The sequence below is a fragment of the Xiphophorus hellerii genome, chromosome 19 (genome assembly GCF_003331165.1).
Source record: "Xiphophorus hellerii strain 12219 chromosome 19, Xiphophorus_hellerii-4.1, whole genome shotgun sequence".
Classification (NCBI taxonomy): Eukaryota; Metazoa; Chordata; class Actinopteri; order Cyprinodontiformes; family Poeciliidae; genus Xiphophorus; species Xiphophorus hellerii.
Genome location: NC_045690.1, coordinates 10937610 through 10965285, shown reverse-complemented (window position 1 = coordinate 10965285; position 27676 = coordinate 10937610). Strand labels below are relative to the sequence as shown.

The 27676-nt window shown below is 37.4% G+C and overlaps 2 protein-coding genes and 1 pseudogene across 37 annotated transcripts in view; all 3 read left to right on the top strand.

Annotated features, from left to right (window-relative positions):
- The window catches only part of LOC116709098 (serine-rich adhesin for platelets-like), a 40417-nt gene extending 37230 nt beyond the window's left edge, over positions 1–3187 (top strand). For all 36 annotated transcript variants that reach the window (XM_032547433.1, XM_032547421.1, XM_032547437.1 and 33 more), the window contains one exon: positions 59–3187. In XM_032547433.1, coding sequence (XP_032403324.1) covers positions 59–171 — 113 coding nt within the window. In that variant the 3' untranslated portion in view covers positions 172–3187. The remainder of the gene's footprint in view (positions 1–58) is intronic.
- A 19308-nt stretch (positions 3188–22495) lies between these two features.
- LOC116709302 (cytochrome P450 1B1-like) lies at positions 22496–25253 on the top strand. The gene has a single exon (XM_032547738.1). The coding sequence runs from the start codon at positions 22685–22687 to the stop codon at positions 24260–24262; it is 1578 nt and encodes a 525-aa protein (XP_032403629.1). The 5' UTR covers positions 22496–22684; the 3' UTR covers positions 24263–25253.
- Positions 24760–27081, top strand: LOC116709228 (cytochrome P450 1B1-like; annotated as a pseudogene).
- Positions 27082–27676: the final 595 nt, after the last annotated feature.

Genomic DNA, 27676 nt, shown 5'->3' with positions numbered 1-27676 from the left:
TCAATTTCAGACTAAATGTCTGAAAAGAAAAAATAACCAATACATTATGTGCTTGTAGGATTCTTCTTGTTCGTTTACTACTACTTCTCCAGCAGAATTCGTCCAGAGGACAGAAAACTGTCCAAGAACAGCAGCCGCGCCACAGAGAATGTATACATCCCATTTCCTTAAGCATAAGCTCCTAATTTTTCAAAGTTTTGTTTCTCTCACCAACGTGGACATGGAAATGTATTATGGCAAAACTGAAATCTAATACCAAAAGTACTTCAGTTCAGGTTTTTTTTAGTTAAAAACCAGTTGAATATATTATTTTTATTTTCTGCTGATACCAATATTTTTCAATCCATAGAACTTTTCTGTAAACATAACGGATATTTTAATTCTCTGTGAACATAAATATACCACAAGGACATTATCACTTAATATGCTATATTTTGTACACTGGTCTTCAGTTATGCTAATACCAGCACCATGGTTATTTGACTTCAAAATCGATTTTTATTTTTCAAAGCCACATGTTGGAAGTGAGCACATACAAACCCACACAAATTCAGCTGCAGCGCTCCTTTCAATCTATCAATGACCACAGAGGTTGTGATCGTTTAAATTGTGTAGCTTTGAATATTCCCCTTTTGTCTCTACAGACTGTTGAAAGTAGAAGTTTATTTATTTTCTGCTAAGGCTAAAATATCAGACTTAGACAAGTTTAAAATGAGATGATTGAATTAGAAGTCTGAAAAAAATGACAACGCTTTCCACTCTCCCTCCTCATCACTCTGATGCCGGGGATACATTTTTAACCTTTTACCTGCGGCGGAAACAAAGTGGGGCAAATAACTGCTCTGGAAAACTATCCTGGTTCCAGGAAAATGTCCTAGTGCACCTTCAAACACCTTTTTGGTTATATAAGATTTGTGAGATTGTTTGGACACTAGAGGGTAGCATTTTACTGTTGAGACAACTTTCTCTGCTTTGCATGCAACATAAAAAGTCTTTGGTCCTCAGCTGCTGCTGATCTGGTTTATCTGCCCTCAGATGAAGAGATGGAGAACTCTTCTGCAAGTCATTAGTCTGGATGACTCCATGTTTCAATGAAAGTCTTGCCTTACTTTCTATATGAACCCCAAAGCTTCAGTGGAATACAAAGTGAGAATGATTAGTAAGATAAATATGACCATTTTACAACTGGTGAGCATGTCAAATGAGAGGAAGATGGTAAAGCACAAGGTTGGGGGGTGAGGGAAGCTGGAGGGGTGTGCATAGAGTCGGGAGGCCAACCTCAAATCGGTTAGTCTGTTGCGTGCCTGCAGATAATTACCTTGAGCCGACAGAGCAGCTTCCACTGGCTGACAAGAAATGACCTCATCGTTACCTGCAGGAACAACATCCCTTAGAGGACGTTATTCACTTGAAACCATTTGCCAAAATTTAACTCTGTTAGGTGAATCCATCTTTAAGCAATATTTGAATACTGAAACTGGATCCTTTTAAACCAGAACATTTACATAAAATGGCAACAAAAACAAGAAAGAAAAATAGAACTAGAGGCATCGGGTTATTTATCTCATCTTTGTTAAAATGTTTTTTTATTTGCTGTCAATGTAACAATAGCTAAATTTATACTATATATATATATATTCTTCAGCAAAACCTTTGCATATTGCAGCAGGTAATGCATAATTTGCACTTTTCTTCAAGAGATTCAAAACAGTTTGTATTGCCACAAAGATACGCACATCCAAAAATTCACTATAGTGGGTTATGGGCCAAAGATGTCAAAAGTGGAAATAAGAGAGATAGAACTTCACATCAAGTAAAGCTCCAATGTTAATATATTATATTTCACTTTGGTGACAACTTACATGTATTTATATTATTTTTCTGCTGCTGTAATTGTTGGATCATGTATTGTCATTATTAAGTTAGATTGATTTTTACTTTTTTAAGACTCAATCAGAAAGGTGTAACTCAGATATTCAAGGATGGTGTTTATAATGCTTTATTGTCCGACCATCTTCTTTGTTTTTACATTAATTATGTATGCATGCAGTTGTGATATATATTTTGACTTAATGTCCTTTTTGTTTTTATTTGTAAAGATGTACTTTTTGTAAAAATTGATTAGATTTTCTCTCTTTTTCACAGGACAAAGTCTCAGATTTTATATATTTTACATTTATGTCAAATCTTTTATAAACACACACTATGCAGAATAAATGTCATGTAATAAAATGTGATTTCCTTAAGTAGGAAATTGCACTTTTAAGTTGTATTCAATGTGTAGGAGAGACATTCATGAAAGATTTATTTATCTATGACTGGTTAATCTTGTAAATGACCATGGCGTGTCAGAGAAAAACTAGGGTAATTACTGCCATGCACATGTGATTTGTGCTGCTCTAAATGAGGCTTTAGAGAGAGCACAGCAGGCGTCTGTGGTGTACCTGCGTGTGTCCATACGTCGAGACCTCGGCTGTAAACCGAGGCTGCCGTGCAAGCTTAGATTACAAATCAAAGCCCTGTGGTAAAACATATATGTCAACAAATGCATCAATATCAGAAGAAGCAGAAGGTTGACGTGGCAAAAAAGAAATGAACTGCTTTTCACTCAGCCTAGAAATCAGTAAAAGTTCTCACACACATTTGGAATGTGGTTTTATTGGGGGGTTTTCAGATCAATTCATCTCTAAGAAAAATCTGAAAGGGCGCCCGCATCTGGGAACGTCAGTTTAGATGATTTCATAATAAGGCTAGTGAGGAATGTACAATATTCACGCAAGGCCATAAAAGTTTTACAAGAGTGAAAATGTGGCTGCGAGAATGAAGTTTTAGCATGTGTAGATGAGTTTCCCTTAGTGGAGCGAAACTGAGCAAACACTTATAATTACTCTAAGTCCCAAACCACAGACGTAGTTTTGAGAAAACTTGTACGCATCTCCAGATTTTATGACACGCCAAGAAAGACACACACGGTAAAAGAACAGTGTCTCGTAAAACTATTGACACCTCACATATTTCATAAGAATTGTGTGTGATAGAGCAATATAAAACTGCACAATTATGAAATGGAAGGGAAATTATTCCACACTTTAGTTGTTCCAAATAAAAATTTAAGATGTGATCTGCATTTGTGTTTTCCCCTTTTAACAAAATATCCCTTAATAAAATGAATTGTAGCCCTTTAAAATCACCTCCCCCTCTCCTTTATTATGACACTGCAATGCACAGTTTTATGCTTTCAATTATATAAGGCACTTTGAATTGTCTTATTGTTAAAATTTATTATACAAATAAACATCTATTGCCTAAATAGAGTCCACTTGTATGTAATCTAATCTCAGTATGAATGTAGCTGTTCTAAAAAATCCTCAGAGATTTGGTGACTCTGGAGGAACTGCAGCTCAGGTGGGAGAATCTGTTGAGATGATCGCTTGTCTTTACAAATTCAGACTTCAAAAAAAAATGTCAAGATGTTAAAATAACTAAATAACAGCCGGTTCTGTGTTCAGAGTGGAAGGTGCTCAATTTGCAGGTCAGATGGTAAAAAACTTTTAGGCCTTGTTGAAGAGCACTGTGGAGGAAAACTAGTAAAACCAGTATAACCTTAAATATACTGTCTGACTGTGACATGATGGTGGCAGAATCATGCTATGGTGAAATTTTTTCTTAGCAGAGAAAAAGAAGCTGGTCAGAGATGATGGGATGACAGATGGCGATAAATACAAAGCGATGCCAGTAGAAACCCAGTTATTGGCTAAAAACATTTGAGATTGAGATGGAGAATCACCTTCCAGTTGGACAACAACACAAACATATAGGTAGAATCACAATAGAATGGCTTTGGTCAAAATGTATTTACATGTGACATGGCTCAGTCAAAGTCCAGACCAAACTTTAATGGCCAAACTTAAAATTCTTTGTTCACAGATGCTCTCCTACCAGCTTGACTAAACTTCAACTATTGCAAAAATGAATTGGTAGAAATTTGAGTCTATAGATGTGCAAAACAGAAAGTACTGATTTAGGGGTTCGGTATTTTATTCTGAAAATTAATACCACACATCCTTTACTCTCTACTTAACAATGTGCTGTTTTGAGTTTGGACTATCACATATTTCTCCAAAGGACATTCAATTTGATGGTTGTAATGTGACTAAACACGAAAAAGTTAAATTTGAATGAAAACTTTTGCGAGGCACTGTAAAGGCAAAAGGGAAGCAAAGGTGCTGGAGGTGACAAGATCATGAGGCAATTACTGTACACTGTACATGTCTTCAGTAGAGAGAGCAGTTAACTTCCACACAATGTCAATAAATCTACAATGAATCTGTTCCAGTTTCCCTGTAACGAGAGACAATTAGTTTTAAAAGAAACATGAAATAAGATCATTTCAAGTCACAGCTCTGAGTTTGGACAGAAAAAAAGACATTGTGTGAGGGTGTGTGGACGTGGGTGTGGGTGTGGGTGTGTGTGTGTGTGTGTGTGTGTATGTGTTTTATTAAACAAAGTCTGAGGCTGAATCCTGGAGCATAAAACAAACTTGTAAATCTCAAATGACCTATAAAGCTTGTTACTCTGTTCCTGGAAGCTTGCGTGTCAAGAGAAAATATGATTAGTTCAATACAGCGAGCATATCTTGACAGCTATTTTCAATTATACTCAAAAACTGACATTTATAAAACAAACAAAAACAAAAATCTCTTGTCAGCAAATATATAGGAATTCAAAACAACTTAAAACTGGACTTTTTTCTTCCTATGTTTCCCTATTTCGATATTATCGGCGGATCAAGGCATTACTTTAACTGAGACCTCCTCCTTCTCGCTCCGTTTCAAAATGATTTATGTCTTTGTAACCCTGTTCGAGAAATTAATGTGGACTTTGTAGCGTCTGGTTTCCCCCGCAAGCTGCAGTAAAATCAGATGGAGAGCCAGGAGAGGGGCAGCGTTTGCGTGACTGCAGAGTGGGGGAGCAGGCGGCTGCGAGCCTCAGCCAAGGGGCACCTGTGAGCTTCCCCCTCCACCTACACGCATGTTATGATGTGGCCCCAACATTTAAAGCTCTCAGGCTGATAGGTTTGAGGGCCCATGTTTAAGTGTGCAGATTTATGAGGGGTGACTTCAGCATATTGGAGAACCTGTGCTACTTTTGCAGGAAGGACTAAATGAGGCTCGTGAATTTCAGAGCTGAGAAAGAAATGTTAAAGTGCCTTCGGGTTACGGTCATAATCTGGAGAAACTCTCAAACGGCGCACTGATTTTTTTGTTGTTGATGCCTGAAAAGCACTTGACTGTGATGAACTGTCTCGCGTGAGACCTAGAATCTGGTTTTGACCTCTTTTGTTGCAGTTCATCAACATCTTTCATCAATTTGGGAGACGTGGAGGACGCCGAAAGCGGAGGGGTCAGGAAAGGGGAGTAGGAGACGAAGTGAGGGGGTGACTGGGTGAAAATATTCAGGCAGATAAGTTGACCTCTGGGTTTTAACCTTTCTCTTCCTACAGTTTCCTGTCTGTTCTTTGCACGTCATGTGCAACAGCAGGAAGGATCATACCCTCTTCACTGTCACGAAATGGGCCTCTCTTCATCCCTCCCACCCTGCAGCCTCAGCTGCTCTTCATCAGCCCCATCAATCACTCACCACCTTGTTAAGCATAAGCCCTGATACACAACAAGGAGGGGATCCAGAGGATCTCACACACAGTCAGAGCTGCCTATCAAATGTAGCAATTAAATGTTAAATAGTCGCTCTATGATGACATTCAGACTTACAAATTCCGATTTTTTATTTCAGGATTCAGTTTTGTGAGATAATTTATTTTTTAGCTAGCACAAGAAATGTGACCAAAAAAGGAAACCTAAAGGTTTTTCTATGCGGAACAGCTTTTATCACTTCTTGCAGCTGCTTCTGCAACTACCATTTTTCCTTTGAATAAAAACTTTTGTGTCTTGCTTTTTTCTACTGTTTAGGAAATTTATCCTAATCCTGATCTGTTTGTTCCAATTTATGTATGTTCTTATGCAGACTTTGATGAGTAAATCAGGACATCCTGGAACATAGACATTGTCTGGTTGGATCACCTCATAAAACTAAAATCTCCTTAAGTTTTCCCTAAAAAGGAATGCCAGTAATAGGCCAACAAGTTTTAAAATAGCGCATGTTACCATTAAGAATGTTCCAAAACCAGCAACCTTCAATAATGGTCTTCTATGTAACATTAAACTGCCTCAAAAAATGCTAATTTAATTTTATACATAAAATATTCAACATTTACTTTAAAAATTTGTTTGATTCTTGCTGAATTTTAACTAACTTTATTCACAGTTCCATTCTTTTTTGTTATTTTAATCATTTTTAACATTTTTTTTCTATCCCTTACAATTTTTTGTAAGGGCTTGTCCTTTCTTTCTTCCAGGACTAAAGTAAAGCTATTTGGACCCCCTATTTTTGCAGATAAATTAACAATTTGTCTCTGGGAATGACATATTTTTGGCTTATGAGTAATTAAGTTTTAGTTACTTTGTTTAAAAAAAACCCCATCTAGATCAGCATTTGCCCTTTTTTTACCACTTTTCCCAGTTGACTTCCATTTAAAATATGTAAATAATTAATAATTTATTCCAAATCTAAACCTTATGAAATGTTTAATGTTGAAGTCCTGTGGGAAGGTAAATCTTCACTCTAATCTTGAGTGTTTTTCAGGCTTTAAGAGTTTTGTTTCACAGGATTTTTCTTTATTTATCTCCATCTTTCTACTGTTCTGGCTGAAGAAAAACGTCCCTGAAACATGATGCTGCAGTCGCCATGTTTCACAGAGGGGATGGTATATCCAAGGAGCTACACATAGTGTTATTTTTTTCTCCTCTGATACATATTTGCATCTACAATAAAAAGTTCAGTATTGGTAATGAAATGACATTAAATGACAATTTATTGCAGTGGATTATTACGGTGGTTTTATCTTGTAGATGGACACCATCCTTTCAAATTTTTGTTTGAAAAAAAAGTTTATTATTTCTCTACACATTTCTGTTAGTCTATCGCATGAAATCTCAAGAACTACAACAAGTTTGTGGTAATATGACAAAATGCTTGTTTTTGCGAAAGCATTCTCCGAAACCTCACTCATGACACCACAGTCAAAATAACTTTTTCCTAATAGGTTATAATTGTCAGGAAGCACTGATAATGTTGGTAATGTATCATGATAAACTCTTTCATGAAGATAAATTTACAATAAGAAATGTTCAGGCTTCCAGCCCTTCAATTTTTTTTCTCCCCACAACCATCCAGCGGTAAAAGCTGCTGTCAGCACCATAAGTGATCTCACTAGTTGTCTCTTTATTTAAACATTTGTTGGACATTGCAGTGTTGAAATCTTTAGTAACATGCAGCCACACTTATGATTGCTTGGCTTTAAGCAGTTTTGCTGTGTTCCAGCAGCAGACAGCTGTCTGTTGGCGCCAAGAGGGGGATGTTGACAAGTCGGATACTTTTGCAGCTTTCTAACATCTTCTTTGGTGCATTAGATGAAAAGCTTTTCAGTCTTCAGGTTAAACCCAGAAGTGGCACCAACTTGAGGCTCTGAAACATGCGCTCCCTTTTAGGGAAGTGGTACTACTGGTTAGCGCCAAATCTTGTTGTGTTCTCATAGCTATCCTTCTTTGTACAGGCATATAAAGAAAATAATAATAACAGAAGGCAGCTCAAAGCATATTGTTTATTGTTATACACTATGAAAATGAAACCACAACTGAAACTTTTAAACAGCTGTGTATAATGTAATTTGTGATTTCTAAAGCATTTTAAGAAGAGCCTTTATAAATAACGAGTTGTCAAAAATTGCCTCCTTATATCTATTGAAATTTATGCATTCCAGTATTTTTTTTTTCATTAAATCATCTTTTGTTTTAAGCAGCAGCTGACAGAAATATTTCTTTTTGATGGAAGATTTAAACAGACCTCATAACTTGCAATTGGATCCCACACCACGGGAGATGAAAGCTAAGAATGTAAAGCTGTCTGGATTCACTCACACTGCACTTTGTTTGCTTGCATCGACTGAGCTGTTCGAGCCTTTCAACTTCACACTCATTTTCCTCACAGAAATGATGCAGACTTTCCCACAATGATAAAGAGTTTCTTGCTTGTTGACATGATGAAGCAAAATACGATAAAATCATGGCCCTTGTTTTATTATGTAAGTAGTGTGCACAAAAGCAATATTTATGAAGCATTTAGGCTTATTAGGACAACAGCCATTTTATCGACTGGTAATGGAGCTGGGCACTGATAAAATATTTTATAATTCGCAATCATTTAAAATAATTTGGGTAGTTTAAAATCGAATCTACTTTTATGTAACTATCAAAAACATTTTCCTCTCATTTCTTATTTCATAAAATAATAATAATCAAAGAAGGACTTGGTTTGAGATTAGGGCTTGAAATGTGATCAAAATGGTAAAAAATTTTCCTATGTTTTTAAAAGATGTTATTTAAGCTATTTTCCCTTACAACCATGATTTGCTGTCCATGGATCAAAATACTTCTCAAACAGCAGTATTTTTAGGGATAAAAGCATGTGTAGCAGGACAGCACAGCAGTTTATCCGTCACTTTCTTTGCTTCACCACAGAAAAATGCTTCAAATAATCCCAATGTTTCAGAACTGCATATCCAGCCGGCTGACTTTATATAACTTTGTTTCTGATGTGTTGTTGGAAACAACGTTTGCTATTATATGCACCTTTGCTAAAAGGATGTGACATCAGTGCATTTTTGATCCACTGGCAAGAAAGGCTCAGTATTAAGACGTTCCACTTGCTTGCAAGTTTACTTTAGCATTATTGCTGCTAAACTGTTTAAACCAAGTAAATGCTAAATTCTTCATTTAACAAAGAAGTGTTCTCATCTATAAGTCATAGGACAGTTCTTAACTTTTGCTATGTTGAGATATTATTTCATAATTTACCCTATTCAAACATATTACTCTTACCATTTTCCTGAGTAAAAAAGTATCTTTAATTTTTCACATGAGCAGAAAATAATCCATTCATGATTTAAGAACTACTTGCATGTCTTTTGTCTGGTGGCAATATGTCCATAATGTATTTAAGTCAAAACCTAAGCCCTCAGAGGTTTCATTTCATGTCAGCTATTCTTTTGCGCAAACATATTAAATTTCTTCTGTCTTTTTTCAACTTGGACCCTGTAATGATCCAACAGTGATTCTCATTACACAACCAAGGGCGAGAGTATATTATGTAAATAAATGAACTAAGATCACACAAGGAGATAAATACGGAAAGCATCCAGTCTCGTGCCAGTCCCAATCAGCTCTTGTTTGCGTTTGTGTGTTTGCATTTAAGTTAGTGGCAGTTTAATGTGAGGGACCACCGGAATAGTTTGTTTCCCGGAACTGTTGTTTCTTTTATTTTATTTTTTTTCATCCTCTACAAGACTAATTTTTTTAATGTCTCTTATTTGTCATTTAAGGCAATCTCAGTGCATAAGGATGTGGCGTTTCGAAGTAATTGTACAGTCACAGTATGCGGTCCAGGTCTTTTACAAAATGCCTTGTACAAACCACAGGATTAAAGCTTGATGAGTGTTCATTTAAAGCAAATAAATCTTCAGAACATGCTTCTTTGAAATTTGCGTTTTCATTGCATTCAATCTCAGATGCATTTTATCCCATGAAGCAATGTGGGATAAAATGCCATGAATGCCATGATATGAAGCAATTTAATCAATTACTTTTATATTATATGAAAAATTCACTTCTCTATGCTCAGAATCCAGGTTGGGGGTGTTCCTTTTTTCGGAAACTCCCTGTTGAACCTAGTGTTTCTGTTTACAAGATCTAAAGCATGACTTCCAGCTTCCAGAGCCAAACTGCTTCAAGTGATTCCATGTCAGGAGAGGTACTGACTGAAGTCATGTCAAAGGTTAATCTGGAACATACTTTTGATTATATGGAGTTGTGTTATTCTGCTTTCCTAACACTCTGATTTATGGGCCTCATCTTGCTGCTGGTCGCTGTAGCTGCTGCAGCTGAATCAGATGCTTCTCAATGTGCAACTGGGACTTTAACTGGTGCACGTGTTAAAAATGACCCAGGAAAATAATAATGAGGAAAGAAAACTTGCATGTGAATGCACTAAGCTGTCTCACTTGGGAATTAGCTACTCGGATGGTAATAATTACACTCTTTTTTTTCAAGGTGTAGGACCCTGAGTTAAAACTAAAACTTCAAATTTAAAGATTTATTCTAATTATCTGCACCACTGCAAAAACACAAAGTCTGAACAAATATTTGTTCTCTAGTTTCCAGTACAAATAAGACAAAACTATCTGACACATAACTTTTCATCAAGAAATGTGAGCTTCTTTTAGGCCAGTTATTTAAGAATGTTTTTTATTGGTATGCAATAGTCTAATCTTAAATGTCTTCTTGTTATTAGCTGTAAGTAGAAAATAACAAGAAACAGAATGAAACCATTAAAACAACGGTTTGTGTTTCACATAGTGAATTCAGTCCCTGAAAAATAAATTACCTTTTCAATAATGTTCATATATTGTTGATGATAACTGTATGATGAACAACATTTTGAATGTGCTGGACAGCCCAGTAAATTCTAAGGACTGCACCCTGCTTTGTGAAAGCATTTTTTATTTATTTTATTTATTTTTTTTTTCAGAACGGTTGACACTTTTTCTCCCATTACCTTTTGTAAACCAGATCAAAACGCAATTGGGGAAATTTGCCATGATGTGCGGTGATGTCAGTATTTGTGTGAGAATTTGTTGAATAACATCAGTCTGAACAAGTGACCTCTCCAAACACTGGCACAATCCTCTTGCACCTCTTTCTCCAGTGCGGTTTGAGATACAATAAACTCTGAATGACCCATCTTTAGATCCCGATCCGCAGCAATTACAGTTGGGCATGCTCGACTTCACTTTATGTCAGCCACGTATTCAAAGTGTCCCCATTCTTTCACTTCTAGACACCAGCTAACTCTGCTATGCACTTTTGCCATTACTGCATCTGAAGATCGCCCCGTTAGCAGTGCAGTAAAATTTGCCTTTCACACAGGCAGCTGGCCAAAGCAAATAAACCAGCCACATGCCAGTAAACGAGGGCATGAATGGGGTCAGAGGGGGCCTTGTCGAGAGGTGCCAGAAGTGACAGAGGGAGGGATATGGTCACGCAAAGAAAACAAGCTCAGCAAGAGCGAGGGCAGCTTTCTCACGCAGGGGCCCAGACATGTGTCTTGTCATGCAACAGCCACCCCGTCAACCCAAATTAGGGCTGATGGAGATAATAAACCGAGGGGGGGAAAGGAAAGGAGGGTTTCCCTGCGTGTCTTTCGAGAAAATAAAAATAAGAGGAAGGATGTGGTGGTCACCTTTTAGAGGGCTCATTACCCTCATTACAACACTGATGACCTCAGTATGCCACAGATTATCATGCTCTTTGTAAGGTGAAACCAAATCTTCAGCTCATGCTGCCTAAAAACCTAAGAGCTTCTGATGATTTTTGGTGTAAAGTATTATAGAGGCAAATAAATCCACAAATAAATAAAATACAAAAGTCTTATGTAAGCATAAATACAACAATAAAAATGTAATTAATTTAAATGAATTTCCAGTTGATAGATATAAAAGCTCATGTCCACCCTACTCTTGACATTTTTGCTGTTGGATTAATCTGTTTCAGCCAGCTAAATCAGGTGATGCAAAAATTAACTAAATTTCTTAATGACACGGAAATGTGCCCACAAAAACTGTGGAGGTTCCTGACATCTGCAACATGGCTCAACAACCAGGGTGCCATTTTGCGGCGCCCCAAATTACTTTTCTATTGATTTTCTAGTTCTCTATTTTTAGTTTACTATGAATTGGACACCATCATATGCTTAGCATAGCTTAGGTAAGTGGTTCCCAAAGATTTTCTGGGCTCCCCTGTGGATTACAATAAAATCCCCCCCAAAAAATAAAAAATAAAAATCAACTGGGCACACACATTGTTCAACCAGACATAAACCTATACACATTTTATTTTTTTTTCAAACTCCACTGAAGTTTATTTCACACTTCAGGTTGCAACAAAACACACTACAAACCATCTTTACAGTGAAACACTTTTCTGTAACTTTATTTTTCATTCATCCATACCACTTCCTGCGCCCCCCCCTTGCAATGGCACTGCGCCCCCCCTACAGGCCGCGCTCCACACTTTGGGAACCACTGGCTTAGGCTTTGGCAGAAAACAATTAAGCTACATAGGCTATTAAATGAAGTTAGTTTCCAGTTAGCTGCTCCTGATTTGGTGCTAAACTAAAGGGCTACTTTACTGTTTTTAAGAACCTTGGACAGTCTTTTTTAATTTTCTCTAGTTTAAAATCTAAATGCTTAAAGATCTATTGCATATATGTAATCTGCATGGATCATATATTCTTTAAAGCACATGTTAGTAATAATTATATTAGATTTACCATGTTAAATAAAAATATCTTAAAGTTTTATTCACCTAACCTGTAGTGTAAAGTTAATGTTTTTTTGTGTGTGTAAACTTGCTCTGTTCACTGTGGAACCTTTTGCTTACATCCCCCAATTTTTATTCTCTTATGCAACTTACAGACATTTACAGATGGGCTACAACCTCCAGTATTCATTTCATAATCTTTACCTAATTAATCAAGTGAGCTAATAAAGAATATGACATTTACCCCATTGAAAGCTATGTTAGATCAAGAGATTCACAGTATTTTTGTGATCTGGGATTAAAAGACGAAAATAAATGATAGATACTCGATAAGGACATAATGTCAGTTTAGACATTCCTTCTTGCTGCTTGGCTTACAACTTTGTGTTTAACTTGTTCCCAAAATAACTATAGAACGCCAAGGAACGTACCTTATATAGACAAAACCCTCTGAGAGCAGCATTCAAGCAGTGCCAAGATTAAAATTACAGCACATTCATTTTCCTAACGTGACATGCCTTGTTGGCCCACCGTACACTGAAGGAGAAGCATGATGATAAGCCACTCAGTCAGACGGACAGAGCTCGTTATTTCTGTGATTGACAGCCTTAAAGCATCCTTATGTCTGCTTACTTTGCAACTAAAGAACCAGTATACACGAGAATGTTGGACTTGTCAAACAGATGGATTGTTTTTGGTTATTTCCACATTTGTTCAGCCTGACAGAGAGGATGAGGCTAAACCCAGAACAGCTGGGCCCTGCACATATGCCAAAGTGAAATAAAGTCTGGAAACTAAAAGATAATTTGTAAGAAATGATGTTACATGATTAGCTTTTAATGAGTGAACAGTTCTCTTCTCTGGCTCAGACTTGCACTTATTCTGTCCAATATTAATATTCAGATGTCAGTCCTTATTTCTCCTCATGAGTTAAACAAAGTGGCAAAAAATATCTGAGTGGAGACTTCAAGGTTGTAACAATGATGTCAACTTTACCTCTAGACTGATTTCCAAATGCCTGCAAGAGAGGCACCAAAACAGGGCAGAGTAGTGAAAGCAATGTGGATTCATTTGTTTGAAAAGAGCAAGATTGGGTTTAGAAGTATATGTAGTCAACATGCGGGAATCACACAGAACTGTTTCATGAAACTAATAGGTGAACATCTGCAAGAGTGAGGACACTATTGTGATCTGTCTCCTTCAGGGTACAATGCGGATCTTTGTATTATTCATTAGCAGAATAATACAATCAGTCAAAACCACAAAGTCCATCTCCAGCCAGCTCCAAGGTGAGCCAGGCTAAGACAAAAATAATTAGACTACAAATAAATAACATCTTGTGAGAAGATAAAATTACTGTACATTCATTTTCCTAAGGCAGGGGTGTCAAACTCCAGTCCTCAAGGGCCGGTGTCCTGCAACTTTTAGATGTGCCTCTGCTGCACCACACCTGAATGGAATAATTAGGTCATTAGCATTCAACTTGTGTAGATCAGTTCTCTAGTTCTCTAGAACTGATCTACACAAGGAGGAGGTAATTAAGCCATTTCATTCCAGTGTTTTGTACCTGTGGCACATCTAAAAACTGCATGACACCGGCCCTTGACTGGAGGACTGGAGTTTGACACCTGTGTCCTAAGGTGATATTCCAACACAAACTGGAAGAAAGATTCTACACTGGTTGTAAATTTCAACCACATAAAATTCAGACAAAAGCTCAAGCTGATCAGGGAGACTGAATGCAGACTCTAAAAGGTTTACTGCAGGATTGGCCCTTTTTTTTAGCTGAATCTACCTTCCTCCTCTTCCACTCCTTCTTAAAAACCATACCCACAGCATGATACTGTCACCACCATGTTTCACCAAGGACTCAGTGTACTCAGGCAACACATGACGTTTTGTGTGTACTGGCCTCATATGATCAGATCTGCTTCTCTAACATAGTAACATGTTTGCTATGTTACTTTTTAATGAATTTTGGCAAGACATAGGGGATTTATTTTATTTTATTTAAAGAATAGTTTTGTTTCTTCAACAGGTCGTTGAAAAGATCACAAAAGAGAAAAATTTCAATGTTACAATTTCAACTGACTTTTGATTACTGGCTCATTATTCAATGTTTTCTGAAAAACTGGTGTTATTCTTTTTTGAATTTTCTTCACATACAATTTATAAAATAATTAGTGAAAACAAATGAAAAGAATGAGGGTTTCCTTTGATCTGAATACAGAAGCATTTTAAAGCTTTGAGGCATTTGTTAATGTTAATGAAAAACACATTCCAAAAGCACAAAGACGAGGCCTTGATGTCAACAGAACGTTTCTGTGAAAGAAGTCCCGACAGAAAAGGAATGCCAGCAGTCACGATTTTAAGGAAGTCAAGTGAATTCACAGCTCATGCTGAAGTTTCTGCTTGACAGTAATTACTTCAGCCATTTACAACCCCAGATACACAGAGCTGTGGTGTACAAATTGTGTGAGTGGTCTCAGGGCCACCCACAATCACATAATTAACTCAAAGCTTTGCATGCTCAGACTTTCAATTCATTTGTAAATATCTTCATCATTCTTGTATATCCTGTTCTACTTTCACTTCACCGTATATGGTAGCAAACAAGATGGGCATACATTAATATTTTTCTCTTTTCTGAAAAGTTTCCAAGTCTTACAGGTCCCAGCTTGATCTCATCTGCACAAATGATGGAACAATATGTCACTTAGCCTCATCTTCAGGATTCTCAAAATACAATAGGCAGCCCAAGTAAAGTCTCAAACACAGAAAAGTGCTGCAAATTCACACAATGAGAAATATCCATACTACATGTATTCTGTGAGCTGGTCGCTGTCTTGGATGATAATAATAATATAGTTTAAATGTAACTGTTGAGGCTGTGGGTGTTGTTACATAAGATTTGAAAAAGAAAAAAGCTAAATTAATCAGAGTGGGGCACATAATCCTAGACAAATTAGTGCATGTCTTTGCTAAATCCTACTCATTTAAATAATTGGAACAATATGTAAAAAGTAACCACTACATCTCAAATAGACTCAGAATGAAAACTTACTTTGTCAATTCTAAACACATTTTTTTAATAGATACCATGCAAAATATGCAATTTATTAGACAACTCCTGTTCTACTCATCGAGTTGTTCACATTCAGCTTCACGCCAAACTGTTCTGTTCATTACTTTTACCATATTTGAATTACTCTGCTAAGGCTTCGATTCAACACTGATAAATGCTCTTTATCTTCATCATGTGCCGATAACAGAGAACATATAAATTCATGATTTTAAAACATAAAAATCTTGAACTAACCAATAAGTTGATCTTTGCACATCATAAATAATGTAGCAAAGCTATAGAAACAGCTGTGTGTATCTGCTGTTTGTCAAATAAAAATAAACTATTGGGTTTACATTTTGCCGTATTTTCTGCAATACTAGAGAAAGTTCAGAAAACAATCATTAGCTGTTGTCAGGAAACCTTTCCATCTGATAGGATTTATTATTTGAAACAAAGTCCCACCAATTTCCATCAAATGAATCAAGTCAAAATCTATTTTCAAGTCGGATAGTAGCTACTGATAGTTGTTTTGAAACAATTCCATTGTAACCAGTGAGGATTGTTAACTATGTGTATATGTGTATTGTCCAATTAATGTTGGGGTAAATTTGATTTATACAATCTAATTTGCTGAATTTATTTTTGTTTTACTAATATACGTATATATATATATATATACTGTCTAGAAAAACTACTCTGGGTTTTGGTCTTCAGTTACATGAAATGAACAACAGAAAAATGTCCAAATGAGGAACGTTAACCATCTTGTAGTAAAGTTGGGTTTACTTGAGGCAGGCAGATAAATATGCTAAAGCAGTTCTTATAAGGAGGTGGGAAATGTGCAACGAACCATGTCTTTAACCATGTCTTTAGCCTGTCATTGCTAAGCTCACAAATCCTGGCTCATATGGAAGTTATTTGGACTTGTGCGTTCCCCCTCGTCTCATTTTAATCACTCCCTGCAGCCTCACACCTCCTCCTCCCACCCCCTGTCCCTGCTCAACAGGGAAGCCAGAGTTCAGTGACCAACCTCCGTGCACGCTATGCCGGCATGGCACGCAAGCTCATCACCACACTGCTCCCCCTCTTGCACACGGAGTCTAATGGATTATAAATAAAATCCTTTTGCTGTACAATTTACAGTGCTCTTGTTCTGGAGCCAGTATACAATAACGATCTGTTGGTTAACCTTAAAGAATGGAGAAATAGTCCAATTAGCATAGAGTGCTTTAAAAGAAGAAAAAGATTATATACAATTTCCAAATTAAACATTTTTAATAATTTACAGAATTTACTTTATGAGTTATGATGCAAAACTAAACACCTAAAATAAGTACTTAAAGAGCACTGCTGATTAAAACTATACTTATTTTAAGTCTCATAATGCCTTTCTGCTGATTACTTATTCTGACTAAGGCATATTTAGACAATTACTACTGCTGAAATTAAATTAATGTGCCACTATGGAAGGAATTTCAATACATTTTTAATCAGCCACTAGTCAAGTGTTTAAAACTATTCAAAATAAGATCCAATAAAAACCATTACCTTAGAAAGTCTTCTGTTAAGGCTAAGCACTTTAAAACATGTTCCAGAAAACCAGTATCCAAATATTGCCCATGCAAGTCATATTTGGACATGCTGGACACGTTGAACGATATAAAACAGTGGACATTTTTTAAATTGTAACTAATGTCAAGAAGTTAAAAGTAAACCAATCAAATGCTCCTAACAGTGGTTGTAAATGGCATAATGGAGAAACACTGTCATGACATACTGAACGTAAAGTGTCGCAAAGAGTAGGAGCTATTTAAAGAGACAGAAGCATTAAACACAAAGTCAAATTTAAAATTTTTGTTATATATAACAACTGAAGGTAACATTAATACATTAATATGTCCATGGAAAGTACATCTCACCCCTTTAATAGTTTCTTGTTCCTCTATTGATATAATTATTCACATTCATTCACCAACACATCTTTTGCATTGCTCTACTGTCAACTAATTAAAATACTTATATCTTTCTAAAGCAGTAAATTTAGAAAACCACTGACATCTATAACGACTACCTAATTAAAAGCTGCATGAATGCAATAGAAAATTGTACTTTCAGTCCAGGTTATCATTAAGTCTTTGAAAACGTAAAAAAAGACAGCAAAAAGCAATTTATTTTCTCCTGATCCATCAATATAGTGTAAATATAGCATGATAAATCCCAATACATACTGTATATTATATATAAAACTTATGTGCCATCCAGCACATATTTCATGTGGTATGAAGTATGTTTTGAACATGATTTTTAGTGCCCTGTAAGGCACGCCATAATGAACAACAACAAAAAAAACAAAAACAAGAAAGAGTAAAGAAATAATCAACCCCAACTTAGATAATATGTCTGAGGCATTCGGCCGAATTATTTTATTCTTCTGTGTACTGTGTGCTCCTACTGAGCCACTCAAACCGCATGTCTCACAGGGACTTCCGTTGGCATGTCAGTACAGAAATTAATTCTGACTTTGTTGTTGTTTTTTCTCAAACTGTTTACACGCGAACAACAAGCAACTCAGACGGTGACAATTTTCAAGTATCTCTATTTCCTCATCCTGTGGTCTGGCGCGAGAAAATGCTGTCTCTGAAACATTGCTGTCTCTAACTAGCTATGTCCGGTGGTTACCCCCCTGGCAGCTTGGGATGGAGATAGCTGAGGGGATGTTTTTGTTGGTGTGTTAACTGGTATATCTAAATTGTTCTTCGCTGCTGAAATTTTTCAGGTTCAGATCACCTTTGCTTTCTATATTCTAAAACATCCACTTCGCTTCTCTTTCTAAGTTCCAGTCGTTTCCCAATTGCCTTTTCGACCCCTGGCTTTCCTCTTCCCACTGCCTTACTTTACGTCCATAAACTCCAAACTTTAAACCCCACTCCCCCTTTCTGCCTCCCTCTTGGTGCTGTGCGTGACAGTAGCTCACTGAGAAGTGGAAATGAGACTAGTAAACAATGATTAGCTCCAGAGACGGGGCAGGCTGGTCTGCCATTGGTCCTGTCTCCACACAGTGAGCTCGCCCACCCGCCAGCACATGACATAAGGGCCTCATCTCTCATCCCCCCACCTCCCCCACAACCCCCTTCACCTCCCTACCCTCCCGCTCAGTCAGAGTCAACACAGGGTCAGGGCTAACCTTTCACAGCCAGGTTATGGGGGGTAATCACAGGCAAACACGGCAACCACACGCAAACTGCACACACGACACTCCCAACATCAATCCCATATGCACATACACACACAGACTTCCACCTTGCCACCCAAGTACCCCCTTCCTTTCCCACAAACCTGGCTCGAATTAGCATGACGGGGATGCAAGTAGCCACATGTGCATGATGAGGATTTGGTGGTGAGGCTTGTGGAGGTGGGGGTGATACTCGCTACAGAAACAAGGGAGAAATGAACAGTGATACATAGTGTAGCAGTGCATTCAGAGACATTACTATGTGTCTGGTTAACCAAGAAATCATTCTAGGGGCTTTGCTTCTCTGCCACATCGCATTGCTCAAGACAAACAGCTCTGGGGCAGAGCTTTGAAAAGCCTCAACATCTGTGAAGGGCTGATTTGGAGCTATTGTTAAGAAAGAAAAGCACACAACATGCAATTTAGTTGTGCCTTTATTATTTTAAACCTTATATTTTTGGGGGGCTTTTTTACAGTTTATTTGACCTAATAATGGCACTCATCAAAATGTAATGTTTGTTACTGGTGGGTGATTGTATGATGTTTTTTATGACTTTGTATTTTTTGTTTTTATTATGTAAAGCACTTTGAGCTGCCTTGTTGCTGAAATGTGGTGTACAAATAAACTATGCAAATAAACTTGATTGATTGATGATATATAAAAAAGTATGCCATAGATGGTAAATATGAAATAAATGTGCTGCATAAATACTGAAGTGGTGGGATAGTATGCACACATATCGTGTCATGCTATTATTCCAAACCCATTGTCTTTGTCATATTAGTCATGCTACAACCGCCAACATTAATGCATTTCGTCATAATTGTATGTGACATTGCAACACAAAGTAGAAACAAATGCATGTTTTTCTTTGTCTAGTAAAATAATGAAAATTGTTCACTCTGATATAAAGTCAAATGCAACTAAATGTGTTCAGAATATATTTAATTAGTAAAAAAAAAGATCCATTTGTGTGCAAATTACTCTTGCTGAAAAAAATTTGATTTGTCTAATTTTAAGTGTACAAAGATATTTTCACTAGAAATCTTTCCTTTAGGAGGACATTGATTCCTTTCAGAATTGGTCAAACCAGAAGGTGGATGGAGTTAACTACAAGGAAGTCCTTTAATAGAATCTGTTAATGGATACAAAAAGAAATAGACTGGATTAAAGTTCACCTTCTAACAAAACAATTAGACTAAACATAAGCCCGAGTTACAATAGAATGGCTTAGATTAAAACATATTTGTATGATAGAATGGCCCAGGCAAAATCCATACCTATAGCCACCTGAGATTATGTTGCAAGAGTTGAAAAGGAACATTCACAGATAGTTAATTTATGCAAGTCACTGTTATCCATCATACATATGTAAATAGGGTCACATTCTTTTTGTCCAGGCAGGTCAAACTGATTGAAGGCCAGAGCTAGAGAGACCTGAGTGGTCTGGGAGATTAATACAACAGCAGACCTTTAATTCATTGTGGTGATAAGCCTATACTGTTGTTAAATACTAACAATAGATTTTAAAGTCTAGTCTCTGAGCTACAGGGACCCAGTGTAAATATTCTAGGACTGAGGGGATGTGCTCTCTCTTCCTGGCTTTAGTGAGGATGCGAACAGCAGCGTTCTGGATCAGCTGCAGCTGAAGCATTGATTTTTGTTAGGCAGACCTGTGAGGACACTGTTGCAGTAATCAATGCAACTAAATGTAAACGTATGAGTTTGGATAAGTTTCTTTTTTTTAACAGTGGGTTTCCCTAATTTTTCTCTGTCTTTTTTGCTTTCATTCTAAGATCAAAAGTTGTTTCACATCACTTTGATAAGATCTAATATCTGCTGCTACAAAAGTTTCCCACATATCAAGAGTTTTTTGTCCCATCTGAATTCTAACTTTCAACTTCGGAAATGTCTCACTGCCTTAAATTAGGGTCATTACCTCCTTGAAAAAATAAACCTTACAGTTGGTGGGAAAACAAGAACTACTTTTGTCATTTGCTGCAGGATAAAGAAAGTGTCATTGAATTGATGGGATTTTTGTTGATCTTAAGTTAGGATGAACAATAAAAATACATACTGACAAAAATCTGAACTATGCATTTGTGTATGACAAAAACAGTTGAAGTGAAGGAAGATTTTTTTTTTCTCATCAGAGTTGGAAATGGGGAACCTAAAGTTTGTTTTGAGCAGTGATGTAATGCTGAGCTTCCTGCAGTACCACAGTTTATTTGTTGGCAAAAACAACATACAAGTATCAATAATTGATGGTTTGTCTGCTCTGAAGTATTTGTTACATAAACGTTCAGTCAACATAGTCTGGATTTTTTTTTCTTAGGAAAATTGAATAAGGGTATTGAGTGGAAGAAGAAGAGGGAAATGGAAAAAGAGATATAAATTCATATTTCTGAAAGTTCCCTGGAAGAGAATATTATCCATCCATCCATCCATCCCACCTCATTCATCCAAGGCTGGTGACTGTTTCAAGAAATGCTGGACAGGTTGTTAGCCCATAACAGTGCAGGGATTATTATGAAGAAAAAAATTCTAAAATTTTAATAGGTGAATTATGTTGGGGGAAAATACAAACATACAAAATGCTTTAGTGTATGCATTCATAGGAATGCCAATATATCAATAAAGGCATATCAATGAACCTTGATCTGGCCAAGGCCATTATAACTGGGAACCACTAAAGGCCCCCTAGAACACAAAGCATTTCAAGAATTTATTGCAGTGGATCCCAAACATTTTAGCCTCTGACCCATAAAAATAGAGAAATAGAGAAACAAAGAGCATTGAGGCCCATTGAGCACCTCTGGCAAGTTTGAATTACTTTCCTTAAACCCAAAACATTTTCTGATGGGAATGTAAAATAAGTATATATTTTGAAATAATAAAAAAAATTATATAGTTTTTCTTAAAACCAAGCCAAAAACCAAACATACATGTATTCTCTTCTGTATGGAAAAATCTATTCGAACCTTGCTGCAATATATATATATATATATATATATATATATATATATATATATATATATATATATATATATATATATATATATATTCAAAGTCTCATTCTACCTCGGCTGGTCTTACAAATAATAATAATTACTACAACCGTTATATACTGCAACACAAAGCTGAATGGGAATTTTCTGTCTAAATATATCAGACTGAAAAATCTTGACATATTCATATTTAAAGTAACTTAAATTACAATCAATTTAAAGTGTATTAATTTTTGAAAAAAAGCATAAAAAATCTTACTAAAATCTCTTGTGAGTGACTCAAACCTTTTCCAAATAGATAGAAATGTATTTATTCTGTGGTAAAAGACGCCCGCTGCGTCTTCTGTAGCCAGGAAATCAATCATTTTATACGGATTTTAAATGTTCAAATTCTGCTAATCCTCCGTTTACGTGGATAAATTCACCCGACAGGACTGCATCTCAGTCTGCCACCGGCCCCTGAGAGTTTTTTCTCCCTCTCTGTGTAGCGCTGACGGCGGTCGGTCACGCTCCTCGCTCACAGAGTCCCCCGACGCTCCGTACTGCGCGCCTCTCTGAGCGACCAACAGCAGAGAGATAATGCGCTGCAGCGGTGTCTACACTGCTACCACAATGGGAGGAGTGTGAAAGTTATCCCGAGCCCTGCCCACTTACTGTACAGCATTTAAGAAGCTGGAGAGCAGCAAAACAGGCACTTAAGCCTTAAATCTTTATGATAGACTATCTGATTAGCAAAAAAAAAAAAAAAACTGTGATGTTTGTTTTACTGGACTTTGATTAGCAGTTTCATACTTGATATGGATCCATAGGGTGTTTTTTCTTCACAAACAAACATTAAAAAAAGACTTTGTTAAAAGGAAAAGAGACAGCTGATACCTTGAAACAATGGCAATTGACAGTGAGTTTGGTGTGAAGAGCAGCAGCATCATCAAGGAATGGAGCGGACAGGTCCACCCTGCCCTGGTTGCCTCTTTCGTTTTCCTCTTCTTCCTGGAAGCCTGCCTGTGGGTCAGAAACCTCAGGCTCAAGAGAAGACTGCCAGGACCCTTCGCCTGGCCTGTGGTGGGCAACGCCATGCAGCTGGGTCAGATGCCTCACATCACTCTGGCCAAGCTTGCCAAGAAGTACGGCAATGTGTACCAGATAAGACTGGGCTGCAGCGACGTGGTGGTCCTCAACGGAGACCAGGCGATACATCAGGCACTGATTCAACACAGCACAGAGTTCGCAGGCAGACCAAACTTTGTTTCTTTCCAGATGATCTCTGGAGGCAGGAGCTTGACGTTCACTAATTACAGCAAACAGTGGAAAGCACACAGGAAAGTTGCCCAGTCGACTCTCAGAGCGTTTTCTTCTGCAAACAGTCAGACCAAAAAAGCCTTTGAGCAGCATGTGCTGGCAGAGGCCACAGAACTGGTGCAGACATTCCTACGTCAGAGCACTAATGGACAGTGTTTTTATCCAGCTTATGAGTTTACAGTAGCTGCTGCTAACATTATGTGTGCTCTTTGCTTTGGAAAGAGGTATGGACATGATGACCAAGAGTTCAGAACCTTGTTGCAGAGAGTAGACAAGTTTGGGGAGACAGTTGGGGCAGGTAGCTTGGTAGATGTCATGCCCTGGCTGCAGTCCTTCCCTAATCCAGTCAGAAATGTCTATGAAACCTTTAAAGTCATAAACAGTGAGTTTTTTTCTTATGTTAAAGATAAAGTCGTACAGCACAGAGAGTCCTTTAACCCTGAGGTGACCAGGGACATGAGTGATGCCATCATTAAAGCAATTGAGCACAGAGAGGAGAGCAAGTTGGAAAGGGAGTTTGTTGAAGCAACTGTCACTGATCTGATTGGAGCAGGCCAAGATACTATGTCGACAGTCATGCAATGGATTCTTCTCTTGCTGGTCAAATACCCAGACTACCAAGCTAAACTGCAGCAGCTCATTGACAAAGTGGTAGGCCAAGACCGGCTGCCGTCAGTCGAGGACAGAAGCAATCTGGCTCTCCTGGACGCCTTCATCTATGAGACTATGCGCTTCACCAGCTTTGTCCCCTTCACAATCCCACACTCGACTACAGCGGATGTCACCATCGAAAGCCTCCACATCCCCAAGGACACGGTTGTCTTCATCAATCAGTGGTCGGTCAACCATGACCCCCAGAAATGGAAGGACCCCCATGTGTTTGATCCCAAGCGTTTCATAGACGAGAATGGAGCCCTCGACAGAGACAGAACCAGTAGCGTGATGATTTTCTCAACAGGTAAGAGACGCTGCATCGGCTCTCAGATTGCCAAAGTGCAGGTGTTTCTGTTTGCAGCGGTCCTGCTGCATCAGCTCACCTTTGAGAGTGATTCATCCACGTCTCCTACTCTGGACTGCGCCTACGGCCTCACGCTGAAGCCCCTTCACTTTAATGTGAGAGCGAAGCTCAGGGGAAAGTTGCTTGGTGTGGTTTCTCCAGCATAAACACAATGTCCTGAGGCCGTGACTGTTAAACACATTTTTTCACCAGTGACATTCATTAGTGAGTATAATTATACTTGCACAAAATTGTTTTGATATATAACAAGAATATTTAATTCATGTATTAGATTTGCTGTTAATGCCTAACTAAAACAGTAATTTCAAAGATGTCTCCAGCAAATGAAACAAATTCATGAACTGTTAAGATAAATGAAATATCTGCTTCTCTGAATGCTCTACACTTAACAAGATCTATCTTAGAAATATGTGCTTATTTGTTATCTATGGAGCATTAATATGTGTGCAGAAGTGACATTTAAACTACAGATGTATATTAAATACTTGTGAATCTTATGACACTTGAAGGCCCACTGTTCTCAACTGTTGTATGCAAAAATGTATTGTAACTTTGCCACATAATTCATATTTAATGCAAAAATTGTTTAAATGTAATCACTATCTACTGTATTTAAAGCATAAAAGCGAAACATAAAAGGGCAATGAGCTTGTCTGAGAAATCAGACGTGAGAAAGGAATCTTTCATCTGGAAGGATCCACAGCTTTTACGAGGAGATGGATGAGACATCACTGGGGACCGCAAGCAATAACAGACTGTCTGCATCAAAGCTTCACTTTCACTGTACAAGCACTGCAGCTACAACTATGCCAAGCCCCCCTTTTTTCCCTAGTACAACAAAACACATGTGCAAGACATGTCTCTCACTCGTGAGGCATTCTTAAAACCATGTTTGTTTATGGTACAGTTTTTCAAAGCTACACGAATGTCAGGTTCCCTTTAAGCCTCTGTGTTCAAGAACTGATGTCGTAATGCCCGACAGACACTTTCTGCCTGTGTCAAGGTAAAAAATTAACACCGGTCGGCCTCACATGATGAAGCTTCCAATCTGGTACTGCTCTGACTTTTGAGGCCTACTGAGCCTTTATATATTGGAAAAAATAAGCTGTATTTAAAATAAATCAAGTGAATTGTAAATTGTTGGTGTGCCTGACTTATTTGACCTTAAATGGAAGGATGGAAGAAAGCATCTCAGTACAAAACTTGGCAAAAGAAAGGGTACTTCTCTGACTGCAACATAAAACCACCAAAAAAAATAAAAATAAAGCCTGTTAATAGTTCCAGATTAATGAGATTAGTGGATTATTTGATTAATTAAAAACATTTTTATGTCACACAAGCATATTGACAGGCACAAATATTTTCTGAATTCTGCTGAATTTAAATGAAAGCAGTAGAAGTGAGTCTGAGATGGGACATTTTTTCTGCAGGAACACTTCATTTATGCAGTTAAAGGAGCAAACAAATGATTTTTTTTTCTTAGAGTTTAGATATCAAAATCAATTGTTAAAAACAAATAAATTGCATAACAAATTTAACACCAAATGTTTTCACATTTTGTCACATAATTACAAACGTCAATATATTTATTGTGTAGGGAATATTTAATAAAAACAACATGAATCATCATTAAATTGTGTTGGAATATTGCAGTGCAGTTAATTGCTTTTTCCTTGAAAATAAAAAGCTCCCTTTTCATTGTGTATAATACATTTTACATAAATCTTATTTGTACTTGGTACTAAGGATAAAGTTATCACTAGTGATTCTGTAATACATATTTTTCATATATCACATGTTATATTAACTTTCATAGACTCTGGAGCTCTACATTTGCTATTTTGTGACACAATGAGTAATTTAGCTCCCTGCTCTGCGTTCCTTTTCCCACGCTTAACAAACACTGCTAGAGGGACTAAGGTCAGCAGGCAAAGGTCAAAATAGGAGTGGGCAGATAGAGAAAGAGTCCCTAACCACTCCCATGAAACTGACACATATAAGTGAGGTGTTATGTGTTGAATATGTGTCTCTATAATGAGGTGAAGACAAAAGCTGCAATACTGCAGTCTTTTTAAGAAACTGGTTCTTTTTTACCAGTTTCTGAGGAGAAACGGTGGGAGAACTTCGAGCACTGCTTGGAGAGCTTTTTTTGTAGCATTCTAATTTGATATATTAATGAATAAATATATTTCAATCAGCTAAAGAGTATATTTTTACTTCACTAAGCATAATGCAGAGTTTGATTTAAAGAGCAGTGGCATCATCAGGCTTTGCAGCGGACATGTCCAGCATGCTCTCATCGCCTCAGTTGTTTTATCTTCTCTGTCTGGAAGCCTGTCTCTGGGTCAGGAACCTTAAAATCAAGAGGAGACTGCCGGGACCTTTTGCCTGGCCAGTGGTCGGTAACGCCTTGCAGCTGGGCCAGATGCCTCATATCGCCTTCACCTAGCTTGCTAAGAAATACAGGGATGTGTATAAGATCCGCCTGGGCTGCAGCAATATCGTGGTCCTGAACGGAGCCTATGTGATCCGAGAGGCCCTGATACAGCACAGAACAGTCTGCAGGGAGGCCAATCTTTGTGTCCTTTTAGGCTGTATCAGGGGGGAAGAGTCTGACTTTCACTAATTACAGCAAACAGTGGAGGATACACAGGAAAATAGATCAAACCACAATCAGTGCATTCCCATCTTCCGACAGTCATACCAAAAAAGCTTTTGAGCATCAAATTGTGGCTGAGGCCGCAGAACTTGTAGAAATTTTCCTCAAACTCAGCACTCAGGACAAGTATTTCAACCTGAGTTGACTATAGCTGCTGCTGATGTGATTTGTGCCCAGTGCTTTAGAAAACGTCACGAACATGATGACGTGGAGTTTAGATCCTTGTTGCATCACATAGATTAGTTTGGGCAGACGGTGGGGGCTGGAAGTTTGGTTGATGTCATGCCGTGGCTTCAGTCTTTCTAATCTTCTCAGCAGGGAAGAGGAGATGTATCGGGGATCAGGTTGCAAAGGATGAGATCTTTTTGTTTTTTGCAATTTTGCTTCATCAATGTAGCTTCGAAAGATGCCCAAATGTGGATTTTTCACTCAAGTGCAGGTTTAACACTGAAGCCTTCAGATTATAAAATCACTGCCAAACTTAGAGAATTACTAAAAAAAAACAAGTAAAAATTCTTTTAAAAAAATATGTAAACTTTGTTTTTAGAATAACGTTTTACAAACTTCGCTTTAACTAACCTTCTGAAATTAAACAGTTAAAACTGCTAGTTTATTGACAGCGAATTTAGATTATGTGTGAACAAATTAAACAATTTAATACTCAACTCTGGAGTTAAATGTAAGTTCTAGAAAATTTCTAAAAACTCGTGTTTTCCAAATTTAATTCATGTAACTTGTGAAAAAGCCTCTAGTTAGTGAATTCTTCAACTCTTCCTTTTTAATAATGTTATTATAGCATATTGAACAAATAACTGGTCAACAGAGCTACTAAATATTTGTAATAAAAGCCCTAAAAAAGAGTGAGAAAATCTAAATGTGCTGTGATAAACATGATTCATTG